The 27,562-nt window shown below is 40.7% G+C and overlaps 1 protein-coding gene across 1 annotated transcript; it reads right to left on the bottom strand.

Annotated features, from left to right (window-relative positions):
* Positions 1–54: 54 nt before the first annotated feature.
* Positions 55–27,374, bottom strand: LOC119378879 (metallophosphoesterase 1). The gene is made up of 10 exons (XM_037647931.2): positions 27,248–27,374; positions 24,381–24,487; positions 23,372–23,535; positions 19,143–19,213; positions 14,559–14,700; positions 14,290–14,482; positions 13,294–13,353; positions 10,519–10,641; positions 6,919–7,059; positions 55–213 (listed from the first exon to the last, which is right to left on the bottom strand). Exons 2-10 carry the CDS (start codon positions 24,462–24,464, stop codon positions 79–81), a joined length of 1,113 nt encoding a protein of 370 aa, XP_037503859.1. The 5' UTR covers positions 24,465–24,487; positions 27,248–27,374; the 3' UTR covers positions 55–78.
* Between the last annotated feature and the right edge of the window lie 188 nt (positions 27,375–27,562).

Raw genomic sequence — 27,562 nt, forward strand, 5'->3', positions numbered from 1 at the left:
TAGAAGAAGAAAACACTGACTATCAAATAATGCTGTTGATAACAAACACTGCAATACTAAAAAAGGACAAAGTTTATTTCACCAGATTCTTCTTCGACCCCGTAGCGACAGAAGAACCAGCACAACCACTGATGCAATGTACAAAAAGATCACAGTTGTCTCCTTGGGTATGTAGCACTTCGACACTGCCATGTCATTTGGTGTAAAAAGTGCCTATGAAACAGTGGAGAAACAGTGGAGGCATTTTCAATATCTCGTCTTTTACATCAGCGAACACAGCAGTCACACCACCATAATGCAGCACGCAATTAACTGATTTTGCAGCTTAATTCTTCCGCATTGTAAAAACTATTCATACAATGCACGCAGGAACCAGCTGATCCAGAGAAAGTAGTGCACTGTAAACATGTCAAGGCTGATGCAGGTTTGAGCTAATCAGTGCAGTTAGCATGCACAGAAAATCCAGCTGAACTTACCATGTACATAAACTATGGGAACTTTACAAGCTACAAATATGCATAAGCATCATCACAAGTCAATATCCCCTGAAGTGGCATTACAACTGAAAAAAATATCCAAGTCTAAGTATTATTATATTCGTAATTCCTGTACGTAGCCCTTGATGCCATAATGCATTTAGAGGTAGAAATTAAGGAAACAAATCAGTCAAAAAGATAACAGCATCTATGGCCCGTATTCACAAACCAACCTTATCTTAACGTTATAAGGCGGCCTTTCGTAAGGAAGGGAAAAGTTTAAGGATAAGAAAAGGTGTCAGTACGTTTCATAAACTCGCCTTATTCGGTTTTAAGGCAGCCTTACGGAAGGTGGCCTTGTCGTCATAAGGAACGAGCATGGGAGCGAGGCTATGAGCTTTTACTGGCTCATTGTTGGTTTATTAGCAAGAAAAAAAAGCTGTATGCTCCTCAAAACAATAAGAAAAATGCAGGAACGCATACCCGTGTAAGTTTCGGTAAGGACGCGCCTCGTCTTGCCGTGCTGTTTGCTCCTTTTCTTCGTAAACGTTTTACCATTGTCATAGCAACCGGCGGCTCACGTAGACGTGCCGCCACATGCGGAGACAGACGCGCCGGTCCACGAAGCGCTGGTTTCTACGAGGGCACCGACAGGCGCGTGAAGTTGTGAGCGGTTTTTCTCCGTCTGCCTGCGTGTGTGCGTGTGTGGCTGTTTGCGTGGGTCATACATACGCTTGTTACTGAGTGCGACAGAAAGGCGAAAATTGAATTTCACTGAAGATACAGCGCTTGTAATCGACTTGAAAGTGTTGCATTGTGATAGCAAAATATTGTGATAGCACGCGGTGTTAGTGAAGGACAACACGAGAAAGTGGGAGCAGCTCAAAGAAGCAAGAGCGACGTGCGCATTGAACACCGAGCAGTAGCTACACGAGTGCAAAATGGGTAAAAAATATCCCATCCTGCAGTGAAACACGTCGGCTTCCGTGCCGTACCCTGACTGATTTTTTCACACGTTTAGTAACGCGGGGCCGTATAGCTAGGGTATGTCCACCAAGTCACCATTCACAATTTGAAAAGTGCCTGCGCCGTAGAAACAGAGCGCCACCAGCAGGAGCGGTGGCACGAGAAAATCGACGTAGTGGGGGCTCGTTTCCAGTGGCAAGCTCGGGGACATAAAGTGCTCGCTTCGAGAAGCTGAATCTGCTCAGCAACACACAGCCGCTGAACTCTTCCATGGAATTTTAATGGTTGCTGAACACTCACAGCATTATTTGCACATATGGACGCCGATCGCGTACGTCACCTTTTCTTTAGTGACTTTGTAAAGCTTCTTGCGTAATCAGCCATAGCGCGCTGCCTAAGTGGTGCCTTAAGGTGCCTGCCGGGTTACCTTATCGAACGCCACCTTATCACAGTGATAAGGTTGAAGAAAGGTTAAATTGAGGCATAAGGTTTGTTTATGAAACGCATTAAGGTGCCGAAAACGTAAGGAGGGTAAAAGATAAGCATAAGGTTGGTTTGTGAATACGGGCCTACATGTTCTTACTTTATGCAATTCCTGTAATAACCTCTAATACTACAAGTATTTATGGATAGAAATTAAGGAAACAGATCAGCTAGGAAGATAACCACTGCCAAAAAAGAATGGACTGAATGTGAACCTGCATTCTGCTTTAACTGCAATACTGTACGTACATAAACCCAGAGTTTCCCAATATTAACTAGAGGAAACTCTGGCGCTGCGATCGTTCAGCCACCATGGGAATGAGGGCAGTACACGGATTTGCGTAGTCTTCGTGCTTGCAGGCTTCGAACACACTTGTGGCTTTGTTTATTGTTGAGTTTTGGTTTTGTTTCGGGTAAAAGAATGGATCGGTGTGAACTTCGTGACCAGATATGAATTTGTGAGCCTAAAAAGGTCAAGGGATGAAGTGGAACTACTGAACGTTTGCTGAACTTTGTCTTGCAAAAAAGCAGATGCAGGCGACGTGTAACCAAACGGAGCCGAAAGAACAAAGTTTAATAATAATAATATCTGGGGTTTAACGTCCCAAAACCACGATATGATTATGAGAGACACCGTAGTGGAGGGCTCCGCAAATTTCGACCATCTGGGGTTCTTTAACGTGCACCTGAATTTAAGTACATGGGCCTCAAACATGTTCGCCTCCATCGAAAATGCAGCCGCCGCGGCCAAAAGAACAAAGTTTAGACAAATCCATGTGCTACCCATCATTCCCATGCTGGCTGAAGCGCCATGCGTTGCAGCTCTCAGACACTAGCACCAGAGTTCCCTCTAGTGTATTTATAGGAAACTCTATGCATAAACCTGAAACTAAGGTGATCAACTGACAAATATTATGTGCAACCAACACATAGTGGCCTTAAGCATCAAAATAGTGTTTAAAACCTACTTTCAGACACCAAACGGTCAGAAATAAGTAATTCTAAGCCCAGACAAGCAGAATCCATGTCCGATGAAAAAACAATACCAGATGGCCGAGTAGTGCAGCAAATGTATGCAGGAGCCATTAGTAAACACACTGCTTGGAGCCACCAACCATGTGCTCATGTCCCAAAGCCTGGAGTTCTTGACCAATGAAGTTCTAAACATAAAACGTAAGCACTAGATGTTGTCCCTTCAGAGTCCTACCTGGCTCGGTCTCTGGTCAACACACTTCACAGCTGAACATTTAACAATAGAAAAGAGCCCCAGAATTTTTTTTCAAATGACTTCTAAAGCTATGCTTTCTTTGTCTGCCTCCATGGGGTTCGGTTTGTCATTCTCAGTCTCACTGAGTAAAGATTCTCAATGATAAAGGACTCATATCTGGCTGTGCATTTAAAACCCAGGTTCCCCAACACACAAGCATACCTATTTATCCCGCAGATGTGTGCATAGAGAGAATAAGTTCCTCACCAGCGTACCTCCTACAAGGTAGCATATGGACATGCTCGGCACACGAGCCACATCACACAGCAACAACCTACTCATGAATTAAAAACGCATGCTTTGATAGCTGACAATGAAGATAGAAATTTGATGCTCTAAAAAGGCTGAACTCTGATTATACAGTTTATTTAGTTCAAGTGGGAGGAAACGTATAAAACATATTACTGTGTGTTTATAAGTACAGTTGAACCTCGATTTAATGAAGTGATGACCACACTCAAATAATTTCATTGAATTATTTCATTGAATTTCAATAATTTCATTGAAGCAATTTTTCAGTACTTCAAAATCTAAAACTGTAACGTAGAGACGCCCAGAAGCTACTGCGGCACTATTTGCCGCTAACCCACGCCTGCGCAGGTGAAAAGTCAGTGAAGGTGGCCCAGAAATGGAGCTTCCCATGTCCGGGCGATGCAGGCCAGGTATAGATGGTCACGTGAAGCTATGACAGGCTACCGTTATGCGAAGACAGGGCGAACGAATGCAGCGATTGTCTGAGCAGGCTGAGCAAGAAGTTGTGAAGACACTATCAGTGTTATCTGTCGCTTAAACTATGAAATAACAAAAGCAACCATCATAGTGTTCCTGTGGGAGCACTTACAGGGACAATAAACCACCACTGCCACCGTAGCACCATCTGTTAAGAATGCTACCAACAGTTCAGTCTGTTCTGTGCATGAGCGCGGAGTGCAGCCTCGGCAAAATAAAACTAGGGCCATGACTAGGACGACTAGAAGATTTAACAGTTAGAGTGCATGCTCGAAGAAAAACCTGTCTGTGGCAATGTTAGAAAGAAATCACCGTTTTACTCATTTATTTCCACACTATGTTAAATAGGGTATGGTGCAATGTTAGTTTCATTAATTCGGGTTCATGACAACATTGAACCCTGTAGGTACCTACCGGAGAATGGAAATTTTTTTGTCAGATGAGGAACTATTCGTAAATCGTTAGATCGAGTTTCGTTAGATTGAGTTTTAACTGATTGTTTATTTTTATTGTGCAATTTGCAACACTTGTTCAATCATCCCAGAATTTGGTTCAAATCGAGTTTCATTCACTGTTATTTGTGCATTAAAGAGGCCCTGCAACACTTTTCTAAGTAACCATCGAACGGCTTCCTTAACGGAGTTTACTGCCTCACGAATCAACCACCGCAAAAGTTTTTATAATCTGTCAAGTACGAGCGGAGTTAGAGATTTGTCACATGCTGTAATTGCTTTCTCTCTTCTCTCGTCCCGATGAGTGCGCTGGAAGCTAAGCAAGCAGGGATGTCACAGGGAAAAGAAGTTGCATCACGTGCGCTTCATGACCTTGAGCACTTTTTCTTTTTTTTCTTCGAACACACGGCTTACTTTCAGTGTGATCACGAGTATGCGAGTGGGCATGTGGCGGCCACGGTAACTATGCAGCTCAGGATGCTCAAATCAGCCAATGGCCGTGAATTTGGGTATATGGCGTGGTCATTTGGGTATATGGCATCGTTTGTAGAAAGAAGAGGGAACGATTTCTAGCTGACTTTGAGAATTAATTGTAAATTCTAGGCCGCATGCTGTGCTATAATGATTGGCTCACGTGTCCTGCAGGAGCCTCGACTACCGATCAACAGCATTTTTTGGCCATGCTGAAAAAGTGTTGCAGGACCCCTTTAAGGGCTGTTTCTCCAGGAAGCGCCCACTCCTGCTTTAAATATACAGATTTCTTTTGGTTGCATTTGAAGTATATGCATGTGCAAAGAGATTTCACAACCTTCTGTGCCTTAAAAAATATAGATACACATTTTTTTGCTAACTTTGCATGGTGCAAATGTTACTCAGAAGATTATTTGCCTTAGCGCGAGTCATGAGCATTCTACAACCTGCTGGCAGAAAAACAAGTATAAGGGTACCACAATGTCGTCTAACTTGAGTTGCAGTTTACTTCATAGCCACTACAGAAAATTTTAGCTAGTGTGAAAAGTATATTTGGTTGCCAAGAGCTGGATGATTTAAGATGGTAAAAGCATTTCATACATCCAACAAGCAGAGTCACATTGTATCAAAAGCACCTCTACGTCTCTAACATGATAAATACGAGTATAAGCATATGAATGTGCATCTTAGGTAAAAAAGAAAAGCCCAGAAATAGGCATAATCTCTCAAAGAGATATTTTATAATCACTGACATCTTCAAAAAACGCCAGGCCTGCGCCGAAAGCGCAGCACAGTCACAGCGAAAGCTGGAAGAGTGGCATTTCTAGAGCCTCTTGTAAACTCTCTTGGGGCTACTAATACAAGTACACTAGCAAGGTACCCACTACGCTATAAATCACAATATTTGTGAAGTTGGGAAGCACCTACAACGCCATTATTCATCATTGTGCGCAGAAGCGAGGTTCCAGCTACACATCTGTAAGGCATTATGTGACTTTGTTTACGTGACGACTGATGACGATGAAGAATTGTGGCTCAGCCCTTGTAATGGGTTGGAAGCTTTAAACGGCTCACCAGTTACGTAATTCACATTATGTGATGTCCGGTCGCTATTTCACTCTCCCACCATGCAATATAAGATACGTTGACGTGAGAAAGAGAGACAGAGAGAGGAAGGAAGAACTTTATTGAGACCCTGAGGAAATTGATGATGGGCTTATGGGCTTCCTTGACAACCAATGCAAATGCACTTGCGAGGAACCCACTACGCTATAACTCATCATAATTTCTGTGAATTAGGGAAACAGCCACTATGCCATTTTTCGTCATTCAATGGAGAGCCATGGTACCCGCTAAAAACATGTAAGGCATTATGTGCACTTTGTTGGTGTTGTGCCTGATGATGATAAAGAATTATTGCAGAGCCCCTTGTAACGGGTTGGAAGCATCCAACAGCCCACTCTTTGCGCAATTCGCATTGTGTGACTCCTGGTTACAGAATTCGCGTCGTGTGGTTCGTGGTTGTTATTTAACTCTTCTACCAGATTAAATTACATAGGTTAATGTGGTTCCTTCTGGACATGAAGCCTGTATAGCGTCTTCTTGCACGGCAGTTCCAAGCACCGGCATGGCTCTGAGGTACAACACTGGGCTCCCACGAAGAGGGCCCAGGTTCGAACCCCGTTCCATCCTGGAAATTTTTTCTTATTTCGTTTTTTTTTTTCTTATTTCGAGCGATACTGGTTACGGACACCGGCGGCGGCGGTGGCGGCGGCGGACAACTACGACGCCAAAAATGGTCGTTGAAATGATCTCATAACAGCTTTCGCTGTAAAAGCCAGTTATAGGGATCCTTGAAGGACAGCAATGCAAAACTGCTTATTAGCCCTTAGCACAGGATCGTATGTTAGGAGGGATGCTGTGAATCATTTTTGGCTAGTTTCTTCACTGAAAAAAGCATTTGCTTTAAGTGTGACTTATATCAACCAACACCTTGGGCAACCAGCAGATTTCAGTTTACATGTGAGTGGAAAGTAAAACATGAATGTACAATAAAGAGCTTGAGATCCCTTACAAGAGCAAAGCTGGGGTTTCGCTTATTCCTCCAGCTTATTGATGGCAGTGTCCATTCAGGTATGGTCTTACGATGCATCGTCAAACAGCCATGGTGGGTGTGGCCAGTAAAAACAGCACGGGGATTCAAGCTATCCAGGAGCTAGATAAATTGCATAAAAAAGAAAAAGCAAAATGGGAATTTTAAATACTCAAGCCTAGCAAAAAATATACAAAACATGGTCATTGCATGCAAACATTTCCTACACAACAATTTCATCTATACTAGCAGTCACAAAATAAGGAAAATAAACACAGTCTCACTCCAAGAAATGGCCATGACTACCCAGCCACTTGATAAATGGCTCGTGATAATACTAATAATCAAACACATATTGTGCAGAAAGTGCTAAGTGCTATAGTGTGCACAAAGAGCTAAGCAGCTTTTGCACTGCTAGAGTTAAAAAGTAATCCACCAGATAAAATAAATCGAAAAGACAAATGTGGAAGACACAAAAATGTGAGGCAGAGAAACAAACAAAGAAAAAGAAAGTGAGGCACTAAATGTAAAAGTGAGTTGCTTATACAACAAGGTTATTTAAATTCATACAAAATGCAGAGAACACCTTGAGATATGCCAATACAGGCAGAATATTTATTACATGTTTTGAAGTCAAGCCATAGTTGAGCGAGTGCTTCAAGGTCATGCAGAAAAAGCACAATGCCGCCTAGTAAATTCTTGTGGTGCGCAAAACTGTCTGTGATCAAGAAATTTTGGGCGATGTATAGTGCCATAAACCACATTATATAGCAGCAATGTTTGACAATTGGGCTAGTTGGTACGGATCCACAATGAACTGAAGGTAGCATGAAACAACATATACAAAGAGTTAGACAAGACACCAAAAGCACTTGCTCGCATCTGAAGTTTATTGAAAGGAACAGAATTAAAAGGTTAACACAAACAAGCTGCCCAGTGGCCAAAGCAGAAAATTCTTCACTTTGTAGAAACCATAATAACAAAGAAAGTGGAAAGTGTCATACTGCAAGCGTCATGATATTGTAAGCAACGATGGCATCACACTAATCTCTCTGACAATCTTGTCTTTAGTAAGTGACATTTGCTTTCTGGAGGTGGAATAGTCCATTGTGAGTAGTCTTGAGAGCTTACAATATTTTGACTAGGGAGCCGAACCGAAAAAAAATACAGGTATGGTTCAGATTCAACGCGTTTAATCTCACTCTGGTTCAGTTCCGGTTGGGAAAAATAAATTATATAATGGCTCACAAAAGCCAGTTCTTGACAGTGGAACCAGTTTGGCACAGTAAACTATCTTCACATTGCATATCACTGTTGACTTAAGAGTGCTAAGATGAAACACTCCAGGCATCACTGCTTACGCGATTGCACTGATAAGTTCACCAGGACTTGTGTCTTTCTAATTTTCCAGTTAATTTCCTTTTTGTTTCCAATCGTTCACTGTGCTGTTGGTATGGCACATCCACAAGTTCGTCAGGAGGCAGAATTAAGCAGCCCATTGGCAGACAAGAAACAGTGATCAGTGTTTTCACACAAGTACCAGTAAAACTTAGTGAAAATAGCTACAGCAGGCATACTGATAAACACGGTCATCTTATGAGCACTGTATTGCATGGCAAGTGCAAGCAGCTATTTTATGCTTTTTTTTACCACATATCTTTCTATTGATCACCATACTGAGAACAGGAAAAAGAGTAGAAATTTATACGAATGTTCAAACAGTGTAATTTTCGAGCCAGATCAAAATGAAGTGTTAGAAACAACCATCAGATATGAACTGAAATAAAATAAGATGAAAAGTCTCATGGAGTCTGTATGACAACAAAACCCTTTACGTAAGTTGGAATGTTTATGTCACATGTGACACGGCAGAATTACATCTGGTGCACAATCACATCAAAATGAATCATGAAAAGGAAAGCCGTATGTCATAGATGATGCATCAAATTTGGAGTTCAATGCTTGTTCAGTTAAAGGATACAGCATTGTGCATCATTTTGAGATGCAAACATGCTAAGATTGGTGAAATAATAAATTGCGTTGTCCAAATTGAGAAAGCAAACCCATGGCCTGCATAAAGGTGATCGATGATGACTCAATGTCAGGTAACTACTTTGCATATGTGTCATTCTTCACTTGTTTGTTCAGGAGCCCAGTCGCCCGTGCAACAGCAACACACCAGAATCTCTATAATAAGTCTCCATTTAAATCAGTCTCTCCATGAAGACTGCAATGGTTATCGCCTATAGTGTTCTAAAGTCCAATGAAATTTAACGTGCAAGCTCTGGTACATTTAAAAGAGCTATATTATGGTCACCAGAACAGCAAAAGCAGTGTTTGACAATAGATGGAAGTTTATTCTGGATGCATTCAATACAGTAAGAATCAGATTCACACATTTCACCACAAACTGTTTGTTCATAATTTTTCTTGGCCATAACTAGCCCTTGAGCCATAAAAAAACCCAAATACCACATTTTTCCTCGTTCTTATATTCACCTGTAGTTTTTCTTTATTTCTTTCTTAACGCATGCATGCACCAGCTTAAAGACCTTAGGGTTGTTCCTGGACACTGAAGATAAATTATATATTATTGCTGCTGCTGTTGTTTTAAACAAAACAAGGATGGTGGAAGCTTTGCCTCTGATACTGAAAGAATTGCTCGCATTCATGACTTTTTCACAAAATGTAGTTTTATACCAAATCTGGTATAAGCAAAACAGCTAAATTATTTTCGTAATTACGTTACCACGTAAAGAGGCACACAAAGTGATTTCCTTTTTATTTACTCACTTTTTGATAATTTACAAAGTCCTGCACTGTCAATAACTACTCTGCACTATAGTTCCTGCTACAAGGAATAAAGTAAAGCCTGCAAGCTTTTAATCATGGACTGCTGCAAACTGCCACTTTCCAGACACTTTGCTAGCTGTGACAAAACAATTTGGCAGAAAATTGTTAACTACCCAGGAAAACCTGTCCCTATCTCTATAGCAGTGAGCTTGACAATCATATACTTTACCTCATCTACTTGCTGCGTGCATGTTATATAGTAGCTACAGTCCATGGGACAGTGTGATAATGCATACCAAAACATGGATTTAATTAATTGTTGGAGTTTAATGTCCCAAAACCACAATATGATTATGAAGGACGCCGTAGTGGAGGGCTCCGGAAATTTCAACCACCTGGGGTTTTTTAATGTGCACCTAAATCTAAGTACACGGGCCTCAAGCATTTTCGTCTCCATTGAAAATGCTGCCACTGCAGTCGGGATTCAATCCCGCGACCTTCGGGTCAGCAGTCGAGCACCATAACCACTAGACCACCATGGCGGGTACCAAAACGCGGAATATGTTTACATGACAGTCTATGATGATTTAAACTTACACCAGCGTTACCTGCTTAGCAGAATGCTATTATAATGCATTTCACTATACTCTAAATTTCTCCAAAAAGTACACTGAAGCCAGGTATAGCTTTTGGCACGTGACAAGTAATGATAATGCCAATTTTCTTACAGTCACTGTAGAACTTACATATTCAAATGACACAAGTAAATTGACGGAGATGGTTCCTTACCATTGATGTTGCCTCTCGTGACAAGCACTCCCAGTTTTCACGAAACAACTGCTCCTTTTCTGCTGCAGAGGCAGCATCTGGTTCTGAACAAGCAGTGTCAGAGCTTCTATACAAAGGAAAGTGCTGCAACAAATAAACTTTACTAAGATGCTAGCTAAACTTATAAGTGAAAGTTCATTAAAAGCTAAGCTTCTGTTTGTTTTGCTTGTCAAATGTTCCTCAAACAAATCATTAAATAATGTCATGAGCCTATGAGGGGCATTATAGTAGAAAGTTCTGAATATTTTAGCTACCTGGAGGTCAATAGACTGTATTTAAATGAATGGATAAAACAGCACATGTAAACGATAAGGACACAGAAAGGGAACACGACAGTGCTGACTTACAACAATTTATTAGAACCATTTTATTACACACACACACACACACACACACACACACACACACACACACACACACACACACACACACACACACACACACACACACACACACACACACACACATATATATATATATATATATATATATATATAGGGAATTAGCCACTTCCCTGTGCATGTCAAAAGCAGATAATGTTTTCTTTTATCTGCTTTTGACATGCGCAATGAAGTGGCTGATTCCCTATATATATAGGGAAAAATCAAATTTTTAGCCAGCTTTGCATTTTTAAAACAGGATCTATGGTGGTACAGTACTTTGTTCCAAGGCCTCAAAGCTAATGTAAGCTAATCTTCAGGCCCTTCTAATAACGTACAAAATGGGATTCCTTTTAAATGTCTCAATTTTGCCCTTACGAATTCATATGCCCACAAATTTATCCCAGTTTTTAAGGGAAGTTCCACCATTGCCAGGGTGTGGGTTCTGTGCTGGCCTCACCATTGGAGAGACCTTCTGGAAAATACGTAATTCCGGCCTCAGAGTGAAAAAGAAAAACATAAATGCCCAAACAAATTACGGGCCATACGTCCACAGTTAGTCACACTGCTTTAAGAAAAGTATTAGAGCTGTGAGAATAGCAAAATTTTGGGTGTGAGTGCGAATCGAATTGAATATTTTTCTAATATTTCGAAGTGAAATTGCTGAAAAAATGTTGGAGAGGATTCCTAAGCATATTCTTATGAGATAGAAACATGAAAGTGCTTCTTTTCGCTAGGTTGATGAAGCGCTGGCGGGGTGGTGTTTCATAGTTGTCTGATCAAGAATGAGGCAATGTAGAGGCCGAATTGTATTTACGTACACGATTTGGTGCAACAAAAGTGTTGCCGACAACACTTTACACATTATAGGCAAAGATACCATTTCCTCAGCTCTCCTCCTCTTTCAACTTCTGTGTAGGCCCAGCTGATGTGGCAGAGAAGGGTGTGCTCCCTTCAAGTCCGGAGTTCCAAATCAGTTTCGTAGACACTGATATATAAGAACATCTGAAATTTTCTATGCTAAAAAGCTTTGGCGTCAGATTTTTCGGACTTCCTGCCCAAATTTCAGGTCCAAAACAGCATTAATTGAGCCCCCACCTCTGCCACATCTTTCATCTTCATGTTGGAACCAGCGTTTTCTTGAGTTAATACATTTGCCACCGCAGCAAAGCTTGAAAGACAGCTTTGCCGCAATACGGGGGTGTGATGAGGTGAAGCACACTGAAAATCTAAGGAACACTTCCAATCTGACGTTGACTGTCTCTTGGCTAAGTTCGACTGTAACGGAGCTTGAAAGGCAGCTTTGCCGCAATATGGGGGTGTAATCAGGTGAAGCATATGGAAATTCTGAAGGGGTCACTTTCGATTGGACGTTGACTGTACTTGTCTTTGGGAAGTTTGAATTGTTCTAATAGTAAAATTCCAATGCAAATCGAATCGAATAGTAAACACTATTCGAAAAATATTCGAAATTTCGAATGTTTGCACGCCCCTAAAAATTACCGAATGTTTCAAGGTAAAAGGCGTTTTGTATTGCAAGCCATAAATTGGGAAAAGCTTGCACCATGATATAGAGAAAGGCAGACAGGAAAATCACAGCCAGATGCTCTGCAAGGTGTAAAAATAATTTTCTTCTTGTTCATGAATCGTTGGTATCAATTATCAGCCCTCATTCTCTGATGGAAAAAGCTACATTGAGCAGACTGGTAACTACTTAAATGAGTGCCTACAACAGTATGGCACATTAAAAGGAATCCCGACCTCACATCTCTCAGGACAATGTAACGTGTGGTTACAAGCATTTCTTTAAGTACGCCAAAATATTAACCAAGCACATGAATTTGCAGAAGCTTTTTGTATTTCAAGACAGCATGATAATTATGTATATCTACTGTTTATCTCATACCTAGATAGTGAGTCTCTGCTTCTAGATGTATTCCATGATGTCACATAATGGTATGCATGTACAGGTCGTGTTTTCTTTTCGTGCTTTGCTCCTAGTAAACTTAATTTGTAAGACATCAAGACATCACTCATTCCGATTTCTTTTCCTCACACTGCTATTGTTTTCAATGCCAATTTCAAATATTAATTGTGCTACTGTCAATTATACGCCTGCTATTTATTTCAGATGTTTCCCATTTCCTTTCTTTCTCATTTTATTTTGTAATTTATTCAAAGTACGTACTTTAAATATCCTGAAATGTGCAATGCAATTTACAGTTACCAATCCTGTAGATACATATTTCTATAAGCACAATAATTATAAGAACTCCAATTTACAAAGACTCCCTGCAAAGAAAATGATCTGTTTAAAAATAAAAAACAACCTGCCAAGGCTAAACCTCATACGCACCATAAGTACAATGGGCCGACCACTGGTCTCTAGTCTGTCTTCCTTTCGGCAGCTTTTCTCCTGCATCACACACACAGAAACAACCCAAAAATGCTGTCAATGCCTCGCATGTGCCGACAATCTGGAAATGTAGAATGCTGCGCTGCTTGGCATCACATAGCTCAAATTTTGGATGACCAGCACTTAGATGAAGCACAAGGTGACACACGCATCCTTTTCGGTCAATAACATAAGCTTCAAGTACTTCCTAGGCACTCTGTTTTTGGTACTTTCACACAGTGTGACATGCAATATATATAAGAAGCGCACCATTTTTTTCACTAAATGCACTCAAAACATAGAAACTGCAAAAATGACGAAAAAGTGTTCTTGCCGGCAGATATTTGGATTTCTTTTTTTTTCACAAGACTAACTTCAGAATCATTGTTTTGGGTCCAAAACCTGGACCCAAAGTAAGTTTCAACAAAATCCGGCAAAGTAAGTTTCAACAAAAATGGTGACCAGGACCACCTGCTCATTCTTATTTGGATCAACCCAGTTTCTTTCTTCATATTTTAGCCACGTTAGCTCAAGAAAACTTCCTGAAGCTTTCTATCTGAGATCTCCCTTAGAAAACACACAATTCAAGTTCACCAATGAGGAATTACGTATGCCCTAGAAGATGCCATCAAAATCTGTGACATCACAGTGAAGTCCTATGGGAACTTCAAGGCGGTGTTCATCCCCCGTATTTTCTTTTTTCACATCTTCTAACTCGCCAAGTACCTTCTCACGACAAGAGCGGCATTTTTGGTATTGTGAAAGGGTAATGCACTAATACGAGTGAAACCATTTTTTCTCTTTACTGTCCCTTAAAGAAATCTTGAAAGCTGATAGCACTCAAGATTATTTTCTAAAAGTAATTTACAAAGCTCTTGCACAAGCATAAAACGTTCACGGTGAACATATTTATCAGTGTCACAGAGCCAGAAAAAAGAGGCATGAACAATCACAAACCTTTCTTTCAGAACACCGCAGCCTGTGCCTGATCCTTCCCAACTCCATTCTAGCTCGGGCACAGAAGTTGCAGCTGTCACCATACAATGCCATACTGTTGATAGTCACAAATAAGTTGCCCCTTATTGCAGTCAAGTGCACGGCTGAAGTGTTAAAATTTTCTTCGAACCGATCTACGAAATATTCATGCATCCTGTAAAAGCAACCAGCACAATAGTTATAAGCACACAGGCAATCAATGCTCTGTTACTTTATGCTTGGCTACTCACCTGTAATGAAAACCAACATCATGGTTCCCAACAGCAACAATAACTTTCACGTGAGAAGGCACATAAAAGAGATCCCAGAAGCGTTTCATGTACACCCTGAATTCATCACGATTGCTCCACTGGCCTTCGTCAAAGACATCCCCTGGAACAGTACATATGCTTGCAGATAAGTACCAGTCAGCCACTGCCAGTCATGCTTTGTTATTAAAGTGCAGAAAAAAACATTTATGCACAATCAGAATGAATGCAAATGAAGCACCTATATGGGCTCTACTGTACAGAACCACTAATTCAGAGTATAAAAAACTAACAGGTTGGTTCATATTTTCATGCCCGCTTTTTTGACCATTTGTCAACTCAAAGTGAACTTTACAGATTCAGACAGTTATAAAAAATGTGCCAAAACTTTTTTTTAAAAAGCCACTTAATTCTTCCTGCCTTTTTGTACTCGACCTCTACCTGCAGGCCTATGCAGACAAACTTAAGCGCAGCTGACACAACATAAAAAGTCCGTCAGTGTCATTCTTGGATATGGCATTTTTCCTCGGTGAGCGCCGATGAGTATCGGTAATCGTGACAATATCAACACAGTGAACGACTCACAAGCTAAACGCGTCAGTTCACTTTTACTTCATTAATCTTCAAAAAAGACGGACCCAAGTATTTTATTTAGTGCCATGTTACAACTCTGATTCCTACTGTATTTAATTGGCCACATTAATTGTAGCACCAAAAGAAGAGCAACATTTCCTGTAAGTATTGATACTCTTTTACTGCTTACTATAGTAAAATGCTCAGTAAACTGAATTCAATCAGATTTTTTTCTGTTCATCTGTAGTGCTTGGCAATTTAGGCCTACATAAATAAAGAAGAGTGTGGGAAGCTTAGACTGCTTTGTACTACCAGGCAAAATATTTTCAATTGATTCTCAAGGTTTAATGAAAAGCACATTACCAAAGTCTAATATAGTTTTCAACCTTTACCCTCTAAGAGACAGCATCTATTTTCTGCAGAAAATTATGTATCCCTAGCGCTTACACTCTGACCTCATCACTATGTCCAAATAAAGAGACACTTTTTGAACAGGATGAGTAAACTTGTGCATTGGCTAGGCAATACTGCCATGAACACAAGAAAGCAATGTTGTTGCTGCTGTTAAGTACCATAGAGTTGCTGGCAACTCCTGGTGACACAGTGAGTATCATGACAACCAGTGAGACCTGTTTAGTACCGCTTCTTCAAGTGCCTCTACACATTTACATGTGGCCTCCAGAACACCATCCAACCACTGCATGCATGGGTGGGCTTAAACTTTGCTTCATTCAATTGGTCACTTGCATGACACGGCCAGAAAATAGACAGTTTAAGTTTCATTCCCTTTGCTTTGAAAGAAAATTCAGGATTCATCTCTCGTATAAGTGATATATTTCTTCATTTGGCAGTCCATGGGGTTCTAAAAACTCTACACCAGTACCATAGCTCCGAAAGAATCAAGCTATTTTTATTTCATAATTTTGCAAGGTCCATGATTCACACCCATAAATTAGAACGGGGAAAGGCCAGGAGATTCACCAGGCGAATTCCCCTTTTGAGGCTGACATCTTCGTCGGCCTCAAAACCAAAATTCATCTAGTAAACACCCTGGCAAAGACAGAAACAACAGAAATCTCATCATTGATCACTGTGCAGGGGCACCATCTCATAGTGGTGTCGGTGTTACAGTGCTCCATTGGTTGAGTGCAGGGTCCCTGGTTTGATACACTCCACTGCCAAACTGCAGGATATTTTAAAAGTGTGAACCATTCTATTTGCAGTCAGATGAGGTCAGAAACGCTTTTTCTGGTGTGTGTGTGTGTGTGTGTGTGTGTGTGTGTGTGTGTGTGTGTGTGTGTGTGTGTGTGTAGGCAAATAACTGCTTTCCATTTAAATGTGTTTCATTGTACAGCACATGACGACAGGTAGGCAGCTGTGCAAATTCTCCCACATGCCCACATCATGCAAGTTTACAAAGTGCTCACCCTCAGTAGCGAAAGCCAGCTATTTATACACATGAGCTTCTCAGTGCCACTGACTGGCCTTGCCAGTGATGTAATCTCTCACATTTTTTTCTTTTTTTTTTCATCCCTGGCGATGTCTGCAATAAAAACTATAATTTTTCCCTACCTCAAGTGTACTGAATGCGCATGCACGAATTGTGAAAAGTGATGCCACAGCAATCACCAGGTCACTAAACAGTTTTTCAGGTAACAGAAATAACATCTCATGACCAGCCACAATAAATATGATGTGATTAATTTTCTTTTTCCATACCACACTGCTAGCTACTCGCTGTGCGTTTAGGTCCTACACAAAGTCACTTGTGGACAGAAAGCAGACTCATGGCATTATCTAGATTCGGTTGCTGGGGTGCTCTTGAACAATGCCCCCATAGCACTACTAGACCAATACTATGCAAATTGCCCCATGAGCCACAATGGAAATGGCACACCAGCTGACAGCACAACCACTTTGCTATAACCACCTAATGCACCATCAGCAAATGCCCATTCTTTGAGGCTAGACTGTGTCTGACGCTGGTTACAAGAAACTAACGATTCACAGCAGCCCAACATAAAAAAAAGTTCACACAAGGAAGCCAAGCAAAGCTATGAAGCCGCTGAAATATCAATTACAGTTATTCTAAAGAGACTACTCTTTACCATAAAAAGAAAATTAAAGGTGAACTATATGACTAAAATCTGGAACCATTCAGATTGCTTACATTTCAATAAAATGGTACATTGGCCTCTGGCACTCAAACATTGAAATGATCATAGAAATTCCTTCAATACAAATGAAGTCACACACTACAAAATCCTAAAGTAATAAAAGTTTTTTTTCTTTCAAAAGTGTATGATCTGCAATAAAATTAAAATAAAAGCTCAGCACAACTAAGAGGGAACTTGCAAGCTGTTTACAACTAAGATGGTAATGTGTGATAATGAAAAAAAGTGAACGAGTGGGACAGGAACACAAATAAAAGACGACGTGAGTGCTTAATCACAACTATCTTCTTTGAGCAACAGATATAAACATATACAACATGTATTACTTGCAATAAAAAAACTAGTTTGGGGTCGCTGTCCTGTCGAGCTTTATCACAAGCTATTCCCACTTTATTCTAACCTTAGCTGCTCAAGTTCCTAGAAGTTATCGTTGCACACAGCTTGTGGTTTAGTTTCATCATAGTTTGGCTAAAAAATGCAAACAAGCCCTACATTTTAGTTTAAAAAGCTTCATGGCAATTAGTGCGTGTGTTAAAAAAACATAATTGTAGCACACAGGGGTGTTATACCATTGCATAACTGCTACAACTGATACTGGCAGCACAATACTATTGTGTAGAGTGCTGCTGTATGCAAGAACTGTTTGGAGAGTTCAAAATTTTTTTTTACACATCAGCCTGCATAAATCTGAATGTGTCTTGCACATACCTTTGACAGCATGGAATTACTTGAACAGTACATGTAGCACATTTTTTCTGTTAATCTTCATTTCTAGTTACGTTCATTATCCAAATATGTCCATTGCATCTGCGAAATTAATTTACTCCTAAATATGGGCAAACTAACTTGGCAGTGCAACAAATTTGCATAAAATGTTGTGTGAAATAGGAAACTTAATGGAAAAGCAAACACAAGCTGAGAAAACATAACAAGGCAGCACTTCTGTTTAAGGTGTCTTCCATTATTCAGCAAGACCATCAATGTCCTTTTTATTGCTTCTAAAGGAGTCATGAATTTCCAGAATGAAAGAGTCAATGGGCAATATATAGTATGCGCGCTCTGTGGAAGAAAAGATCACATGCTTGGAGAGGACAATGTGTGCTCCCTGAAAGCAAGGTACTCTGCAATGTTTAGTTTCTTTCGCCAATGAAGCAAAAATACAAACTTTCTTCATATTCTTTACAAGTTTCCACAAACCACGTCATGTATGCACTGTGTTCTATGGTGCACACCCTTTCCTGAACTCTGCTTGCTTTACTGCCTTCTATTTCCATGAATGGTACCAGCCTTTACTGTATAATTTTGATTATTAGTTTACCTATACAAGATATTAAGGTAATCATTTTATGGTTTGAATGTTCTTTTGAATCACCTTTTTTATGGAGTAGAATAAAAATAGATATCTTCCAGTCCCTTCTTCATTCTGCCTTATTCCAAATTTGTTGACATAATTTAACTATGATTTTTGCTGATTCTGGTCAAAGTTCCTGAACAACTTCAATGGGGATGTTGTATGGTACACTTGCTTTATCTGAAAAAAGCTTCTGCAAAGCCCATCTTATTTTATCCTCTAAAACTTATTTCTTGTTAATATTTGATGTCTACAAAAAGAACGCAGCACGGTTGCACATGATAGGCTCAGCGCTGTTTGCATTGCACGTGTTGCGCCAGGCTAACAAATTATATGCACAAAATTGAAACGAAAAGGAACAGAAGAGTGAAAGTGAAGAAACAGCTACATTGGCAAGAGATGTCGCACTGCCCCATTAATGTCAAAATTCACATAAAAGTCATGCTTAAGTGATGTTAAAAGCCTCACCTAGAAAAGCCACCACATCAGGACGGTGCAGCGTCAATGCAGTCTGAAATGTACGATGCATCTGCCATTCCCTTTGAAAAAAAAAAACAAGAAGGAATTTCAGCGGCTTAGAATATCAACAATTCCTTTCGCGCAAGTGTTCACACCTTTCAAGTACACAGCCAAGTCAAGCTGTATTACTCCCACCTAACTGTCATTTTCACAAAGCATGTGTGCTACTTGGACCACATACTCAACCAACAGAGCTTTTCTGTTCTTTCAGTCACAGTCACCACATAAGATAACTCAGCCTGCAAAGCAGGTGATTTTCACATCGCATGAGTGTCTTATGCTTTTCACAGAAATAACTAGCCAAAACAACCTGTCACAGCCACTCGTTAAAATGCTCACAATGTGCTCTTCCAAGTCTCAGTGCCTGCAATAGGTGGATGTACATGACCCTAGGTACTCATGCAGTAACTACTGCGCCCTGACAGTGAACATACAAGGGTTTAGAAACTAAAACCAGCATGCGCTGTGCTACTTGCTTGTCAACTTTGACAAGCAAGTAGCACAGCACAAATGCCGTGTCAACTTTGTTGTGCATACGCATGGTCCAGGTCAGTGAGTAACAGAAAAGCAACAAAAATACTACATCCCTTCATGCATATTCTGCAGCTCCTTCCAGTTTTTGTTATATATATATATATATATATATATATATATATATATATATATATATATATATATATATATATATATATCAGATGTCCCAGCTAACTTGTACCGAGGGGTTAAAAGTTGCATTATTAGAGGCAGGCGAGTGAAATCAATTGCATATTGCTGACAGCCACCTCGTGCACTATAGGCAATTTTGTTTTGCGAGTGGGTGTGTCCAATAAGATCGAACACGGGGTCCCAGTCACCATTCCAGACTTTGATGAAATTTACTGTAGACTTAGGTATCAGACCCAGAACAATGGTTCCAAAGTATTGCGAAAAAAATTTGTTCGCCTGAAAAAAAATATATAAATTTTTTTTTTTTCACGGCTGCTGCCCCCACGGCTGAGGGCAGCATTCTCGCGGCGCACGAATGCGCTAGTCACGTGGTTCTTTTTGTATTTCGCAGGCTTTCTTTGGAAAAAATGGTACACGTGAGACTTTCTTTATCGCAAACAATAGAATTGGGGTTTCTGAAGACACTCTCGAACTTTGCAAGCCGCATTTCTTGCCTACAGTCAATATTTAGCAATTTAATTAAATAATCCTAATTAACAAATTAGTTCATTACCAAACAAAGAATTGTCTGTAGTGCACAAGGTGACTGTCAGTAATTTGCAAGTGATTTCACTCGCCTGCCTCTAATATTGTATTTTTAAACCCTTGGCTAAAGATAGCTGGGACACTCTGTCTGTCTGTCTGTCTGTCTGTCTGTGTGTGTGTGTGTGTGTGTGTGTGTGTGTGTGTGTGTGTGTGTGTGTGTGTGTGTGTGTGTGTGTGTGTGTGTGTGTGTGTGTGTGTGTGTGTGTGTGTGTGTGTGTGTGTGTGTGTGTGTGTGTGTGTGTGTGTGTGTGTGTGTGTGTGTGTGTGTGTGTGTGTGTGTGTGTGTGTGTGTGTGTGTGTGTGTGTGTGTGTGTGTGTGTGTGTGTGTGTGTGTGTGTGTGTGTGGTGTGTGTGTGTGTGTGTGTGTGTGTGTGTGTGTGTGTGTGTGTGTGTGTGTGTGTGTGTGTGTGTGTGTGTGTGTGTGTGTGTGTGTGGTGTGTGTGTGTGTGTGTGTGTGTGTGTGTGTGTGTGTGTGGTGTGTGTGTGTGTGTGTGTGTGTGTGTGTGTGTGTGTGTGTGTGTGTGGTGTGTGTGTGTGTGTGTGTGTGTGTGTGTGTGTGTGTGTGTGTGTGTGTGTGTGTGTGTGTGTGTGTGTGTGTGTGTGTGTGTGTGTGTGTGTGTGCGCGCGCGCGCGCGTAATAATTTTGGCTGCAAAACACACTTTTCTGCCAATTTCGCGATTTCTGAATTTTCAGCGCACGTAGGGAAAAAATGGTGCACTTCTCGGTCACAATATATTTTCCCCTCAAAGAAAAGGTGAAATAAAAATGAGTCTTATTTTTCTTGCTTGTCGAAGCACTTTTGAAGAAAAAAAATCACAAACATGGCAAATCACACAAAATATCTGTATTTCAGGAATTTATTGCTGCAAACAAGTTAAAGTGAGGATAATAAAATCGGGACATATTAACCTTGATACTTGCGCTCTCTTTTAAAATAATTTCTGTGGCTTTATCGCGCTCAGTTTTACTCGCTAATTGGGCTTAAACGTAAGTAATTTACCAAAAACGACGAAGTTAGAAAATAGCTTTCTCAAGAAAGCCATTTATCATTTTTTTTTTAAATCCCTCTGATTGAAGTCAAGGACGTCATCTACCATTCTGCATAAAGAAACGTTGCACATAATGAACGGCGCGGCCGCTAGGCTGAATTGGTCACATATGATGGATTATAACTTGTTAGCAACCAAAATAATGCAACGTTTTTCACGTGTCACGCAGGAATCACGTGACATGTGATTCCTGCGCGATGAATGCGCTAGTCGTGGTTTGAGTGAACGACCGCAGCTTGAGCGAACGAAATCAGCTGCAGCCACGACTCGCCAACACCGTTGCAACGATAGGCCGATAAGTTGACGGTGGTTGCTTGGCCCGCGTCAGCCAGTTAGTGCACGTGTCTGTGCGAGTTGTAGCGAGCACGGGCCAAGAAACCACCGCCAACTTATCGGCCTATCGTTACAACAGAGCCAGCGAGCTGCGGCCACAGCTGATTTTGTTCACTCAAACCACGGTTGAGAGCAGCACGATCGTGGCGTGCGAATGTGCTAGTCACTTGGTTTTCTTTCTTTGTATTTCGCAGGCTTTCCTTGCAGCTTGGAAAAAATGGTACACGTGAGACTTTCTTTATCGCAAATAATGCAATGAGGGTTTCTGAAGATGCTCTCGAACTTTGCAAATCTCACTTCTTGCCTAAAGTCAATATTTAACAATTTAGTTAAATAATCAGTTAACAAATTAATTCATTAAAAAACAAAAATTGCCTGTAGTGCACAAGGTGGTTGTCAGCAATATACAACTGATTTCCATCGTCTGCCTCAAATATTGCATTTTTTAACCCCTTGGCACAAGTTAGCTGGGACACCTGGTATATACACAAACAAAAATAAACAGAGGATTGTTGTCACCACTTTCTGGCAACAGTTATCCCTTTTCACGTGGTTGTAGTCTGCGAGGTGAACAGTAACACCAACACCGACACCGCAACGACAAACCCAGAAAACGATAAACCAACAACAAGACCAGAAACCAACAAAAAAAAACAGAAAACCAGTCATTTGAAGACAAGGTTTTTATGCAATGCGCTGTATGTGAGTAAATGCAGTGTGACTTTGATTGCAGATTAAGTGATGTTTTGCCCACAAGTTCTGCAATACTAATACAAACTCTACAATGAAAAAAGGCAAGCTGGGAGGCATGTTGGCACCACTCCCATATTTCAATCTATTAAAGCGTCCCTCACCAAATTTGGGCACAGCATATGAACAAGCACAGCACATAGATAGCAGCAGTCGAGCATGTGAAGTATGAAACAGCTGCATCATGTGAAAACAGTTATGTCGAAATTTTACACAAAAGGCTGCAAGTATTTCTCAAGGGAGCCATGCTTCAAGTAACAGTCAAGGTCAGATGCACAAATGCCTTGATGAAGGGTGCACCGCTTGAAATATCACCAACAACAGCACGTGACAAGTTAACCATTCAATGCAGCACATGCAATGCCACCACTGGCAATGCACCACGCAGCAATACAGGAAGAGAAGACAAAAGGAGGCAGAGCTTGTCATGTGAACATGATACCGTCCCTCAGTTATGCCATGGGAGAAGGCACGGAAGGAACAATGCTTGCAGATGCCAGTTGAGGCAAAGGGACGACACTGTCTCTGTTGATTGGAACATTCACCTTGTGGAGGCATGATCACAATACACTTCAGTGGTTTTGAGACGTTAGACCCCAACAATTATATTATAAACACAATACATTTCAATTTCTTTCATCACCTCCAATAATGAACCAATTCGAAAAACATTTTTTAGGTCAAATGTTTCCCACATAGAAGACCCCTTAAAACTTTCAAAGCACAAATGAAATTCGAAATGAAGCCTGGTGAAAGGCCCTTTATCGGTGATGCCTTCAGTTCACTTAACTCACCTGCGTAACTTGTCAAACCAGTGGCCACGTTTAGGACCCAAAAGGTGAGTGTCAGCAAGCAGCATCATCTTCAAGGGCTCCGGTTCATCTTGAGCAACGAAGCTGCCCTTTTTTATCAAGTGAGGCCAAGAACATTGCCCGATGACAACGTAGTATATAATGACCTAGGAAAGAGCAACATGTACCATCATTCCCCATTCTGGTTTTCAGGTGCCACTGACACAGTCATTACACAGATCAATTAGCTAGCATGTGCACTGTCAACCGTTTAGGCACTTACTAATAAGTAGCACAAGAAAATATTATTATACAACATTCAGTCATATACCTGTTATGCACGGTATGACTGTGAACACACACACCTAACAAAAATCTAGAATGCCCATGACATAACCATTAAAGTGCAAACAATACGAAACTGTCCTTTAATTGACTGTCCCATTTGTCTTTTATGCATCCCATTTATCCTTTGTGGGCCTAACTAAATGTGCTTTTGCTTTCCTGCATGCCATGATAACTTTCCATGCCAACAGTAGCAACATACACACAAAGGCCTAAAAAAAGCCATCTAGCCACAGTGGCAAAAAAGTGCTTTGTACTTGTATTCAGGAGCACATTTTAAAAAAGCACCCTAGTGGTGAACATTATTCTGGAGCCTCAATCATACCTTAGTTTTGGCACATATGACTCCAGAATTATAATTTTTTTTTAATAATTATCCATATAATGTAAGTCGACACCATATTTGCAAACCTCTTTATGTGCTCTCTGCATGCCATTTAAAAGGATCAATAGCTTGTTGAATGTCAATGAGATACGAATGAAACAAATTTTTCAGTGGGAATATGTCTTAATTTTCAAAATTAACAAAAGGTTGCTTACGAGCTGCTACTAAAAATAATAAATAAACATTTTCACTCAAAGCAGTTTTGAAACCATACAATCCACAAGTGATAAAGCACTCATGTATCGCTAATGCAAAATGGTCATAAACACATTTAGAGCTTACCTCACAGTAAATCAAAATAAGGACAATAAATGTCAGTTTCTTTAAGTAGGCTGCATAGCGTCTTCTCAGATGCTTCAACAGCATTTATAGGCTTTCATTTAGAGCACCTGTATAAGTAAAAAAAGTTATGGAGATTGTGAGAATGTTACACAAAGTGTTCTGCAGGTAGTTACCATTGTTTCAGGTTCTGCAAAAAATTACCTTACAGAACAACAGTGAGGTACAATATGCAGTAAACGGGCATGCTCACTTTTATAAGCAACACACTGCTATGCAGCTAATGAAACCAACAGACAATTAAGGCAAGGAAAGCATAGGGGCATTATTTGTGGTTTCTTACCATTCATTACAATAGAGTTAAGAAACCACAAATGATGTCCCCTACGCTTTCCTTGGCTTAATTGTCTGTCTGTTTCATTATATGTGTATAATACAGAAAACGAGCCCCTTGGACAATTCCCCTACTTTCGCACGATGCTATGCAATGTGACATGCATGTAAAATGTCTCAAACTGCTTGACGGCACTGGTACTAGAGATGCACACATCAGTGTTAGGATGCTTAATAGAGAAAGCATCTGGTTTTATGCTTGGGGATATAGGTAAGATACCACCACTGAACATGTCTTTGTTTTAAAGAAAAGGCTTCAATATAAGGCAAGACCTATAATGTGACCAGTATGAAAAAAGAATGCTTCGCAATATAATCCATCAGTCCAAAAAAAGAAAAGATGAAGTGGGGATGAAGTCATAACTCGTGTATGGCCAGATAAAAAATCTGCACACAGCAGGTCAACACCTCCCCACACCCCCCTCCAACATTCACCCCAATTTTCACTGTAGGACCCCCCAGTAACAATCCCCCGACACTTGCCTTTAACCCAAGTACTGCGAGAAAGCAGAAAGGAAAAAGAGTCACCATGCACGCACTCAAAATGTGATGAAATAAGTTGATTCCTTGTTTGCAAAGTATATAAATTCATTCAAAAATACAGTACTGTTCAATCTAGGAGATACTATTAAGACATTTCTTCAGAAAGGTACCCAAGGCTCCAAAACATGTAATAACAGGTCTGTTCAGTTTGCCTGCACCATTAGAACCAGTTGTCGAAGTGCTGCACGCTGCCATTAGCTTTAGCGGTGCCGTGATAGCGTCCTCTGAACCATGCCATTTGTAAAGTTTACTCCGCCATACAAATCTCCTGTATACAGAGACAGCCCTGAGTAAGTGTGAAGCTCGGGACATGCTGATATTTTATTTTAACAGTGAAGTCAATTTTTCATGGAGCACCTAGAGGCATTGACACTAGCGTGACATCAGGTTACAGTATTAATTCTGGGAACTTCACACAACAACATGGCGGGTTGTAATGATGTCAGGTACCAAACAAACAGAATGGCTGCTTGCGCATCACCAGCCACGGAGCAGAGTGGCCATGGAAAGGCCATGTTATCTTGCGCAAGCACGTAACAAGAAGCTCACACCGCGTCCATGCCAGGGTAGAGGAGGAGCCAAAACTAGCTTTTAAAAACATGTTGTAATTAATTTTTCAGGGCACACTCACACTTACCAGTACATTTGCTAGGCTGTTGAGGGCATGGCCTTTCATCTGACGCAAAAATATGTCAACTGAAAATTATCACGTCATTGCCCCTTTAAGTGCATGTGCTATATCTATGCAATGTGGTGTGTGTTTACACCTTAGAAAGAGACCATGCAATTCGCAACCTCCTAAATTTATGCGTTTAGAGTGCATTAAGTAAACAAAACACAAGGCCTGCACCATGCTGACACCAAGCCATTCGTTTCTGACGTTGCAGTATGCCTTTACCACTGGACTCGAGCTGCACAATTTCTTAACTTCTCATGTCCCACCATGAACTGGTTCAGAGTGGTGCAGGTGCATCGAACGAACCTAACATTCCTGCTGCCACAGTTCTAAACATGAGAAATCCGGGCACATTTCCAAAAATACAGCAGGAGTTCTATAATGCATCAACCTAGCCTGATTTGCCACCTGCTTTATTCCATGGCAAACAGCATAAAAATGTTCAAAAACGCATATGTATATAGTTTGAAAACACATATGCCGCGCTCCTTGCTTGTTATACACCATGCCTTACAAAGCCTGATCTTTGATCTTTGAACTTTGATCTTAGCCAAAAGGCCGAGAAGCGATACAAAGCAAATGAAGATATTTCATTAGCCTCTCAACTTTCATGTCTCTGCCAATGAAAAATATTTCTGCGTTATTACTGTCCCGTGAATTTCCTAAAACAACAATATGCATCATGACAGAACCCACGATGGCTAAAAGTGTCGAGTACCTTATCCATCAAGTGTCTTATAACAAAACTCAATAAGAAAATGCAACAAGTCGAGATAAAGCACTTGTCGGTGAACTTATAGGCAAATGACCGAATGATTAAGTTTCTGTACATCGTCATATAAGACGTCTTTCTTTTTAAATACACGGGTTACCGCGCAGCATAGCAGAGTTATATCGTGCAGACATCTTCGCAACTTGTGGAACTCACTTTCTATAATTACTAGTAGCCTGCAGGTTCCTGCACAACTCACAAAACCATTCACTGACTTGTGCTAGACACCGACCCACTACAGAAGCAGACAAAAGTTATTATGAAGAACACAACAGCACCACTCGTTATGTTTTACGTGCAGCCAACAGGTACATTCAAAGCACCGCTCACACCCCTTGTCACGCCCAACACCTAAACTGCGTTCATTGGCATCAACAAGGCTAGCAAATTGAAGGGAAAAAAAGAAGAGAGAGAAGTACGTGCTATACGGTATATGAACACGCACGCACAAAGCTTGCACAATGAGGTTTAAATTTAAAAGGTTACCTAGGCATCCTCAAGTAAGGAGTCGCCTCCACCAAAATCGGATCACGAATCAAAAGTGACTGTAAACAAATCGGCTACGATTGATTTTGGCGCTTCGGCTACAACTTGTGCGTTAGTGCCACTGAAATTTTGCGAGCGTCAGCCTCCGATATAAAAGTGTGTGGGTCAGTCCAACGCTCTTATATTTAAAGAGCGTAGGGTCAGTCAGTCTGTCTTTTGTGTATCGTAAATTCTAAGCGACAATCGTACCATGGTGGTACTAGTGTGTAGTGGAAGGACTGGTTCAAACCAGTCCCTACAGTGCGTACTAACGTT

Source organism: Rhipicephalus sanguineus, chromosome 1 (assembly GCF_013339695.2).
Source record: "Rhipicephalus sanguineus isolate Rsan-2018 chromosome 1, BIME_Rsan_1.4, whole genome shotgun sequence".
Lineage (NCBI taxonomy): Eukaryota > Metazoa > Arthropoda > Arachnida > Ixodida > Ixodidae > Rhipicephalus > Rhipicephalus sanguineus.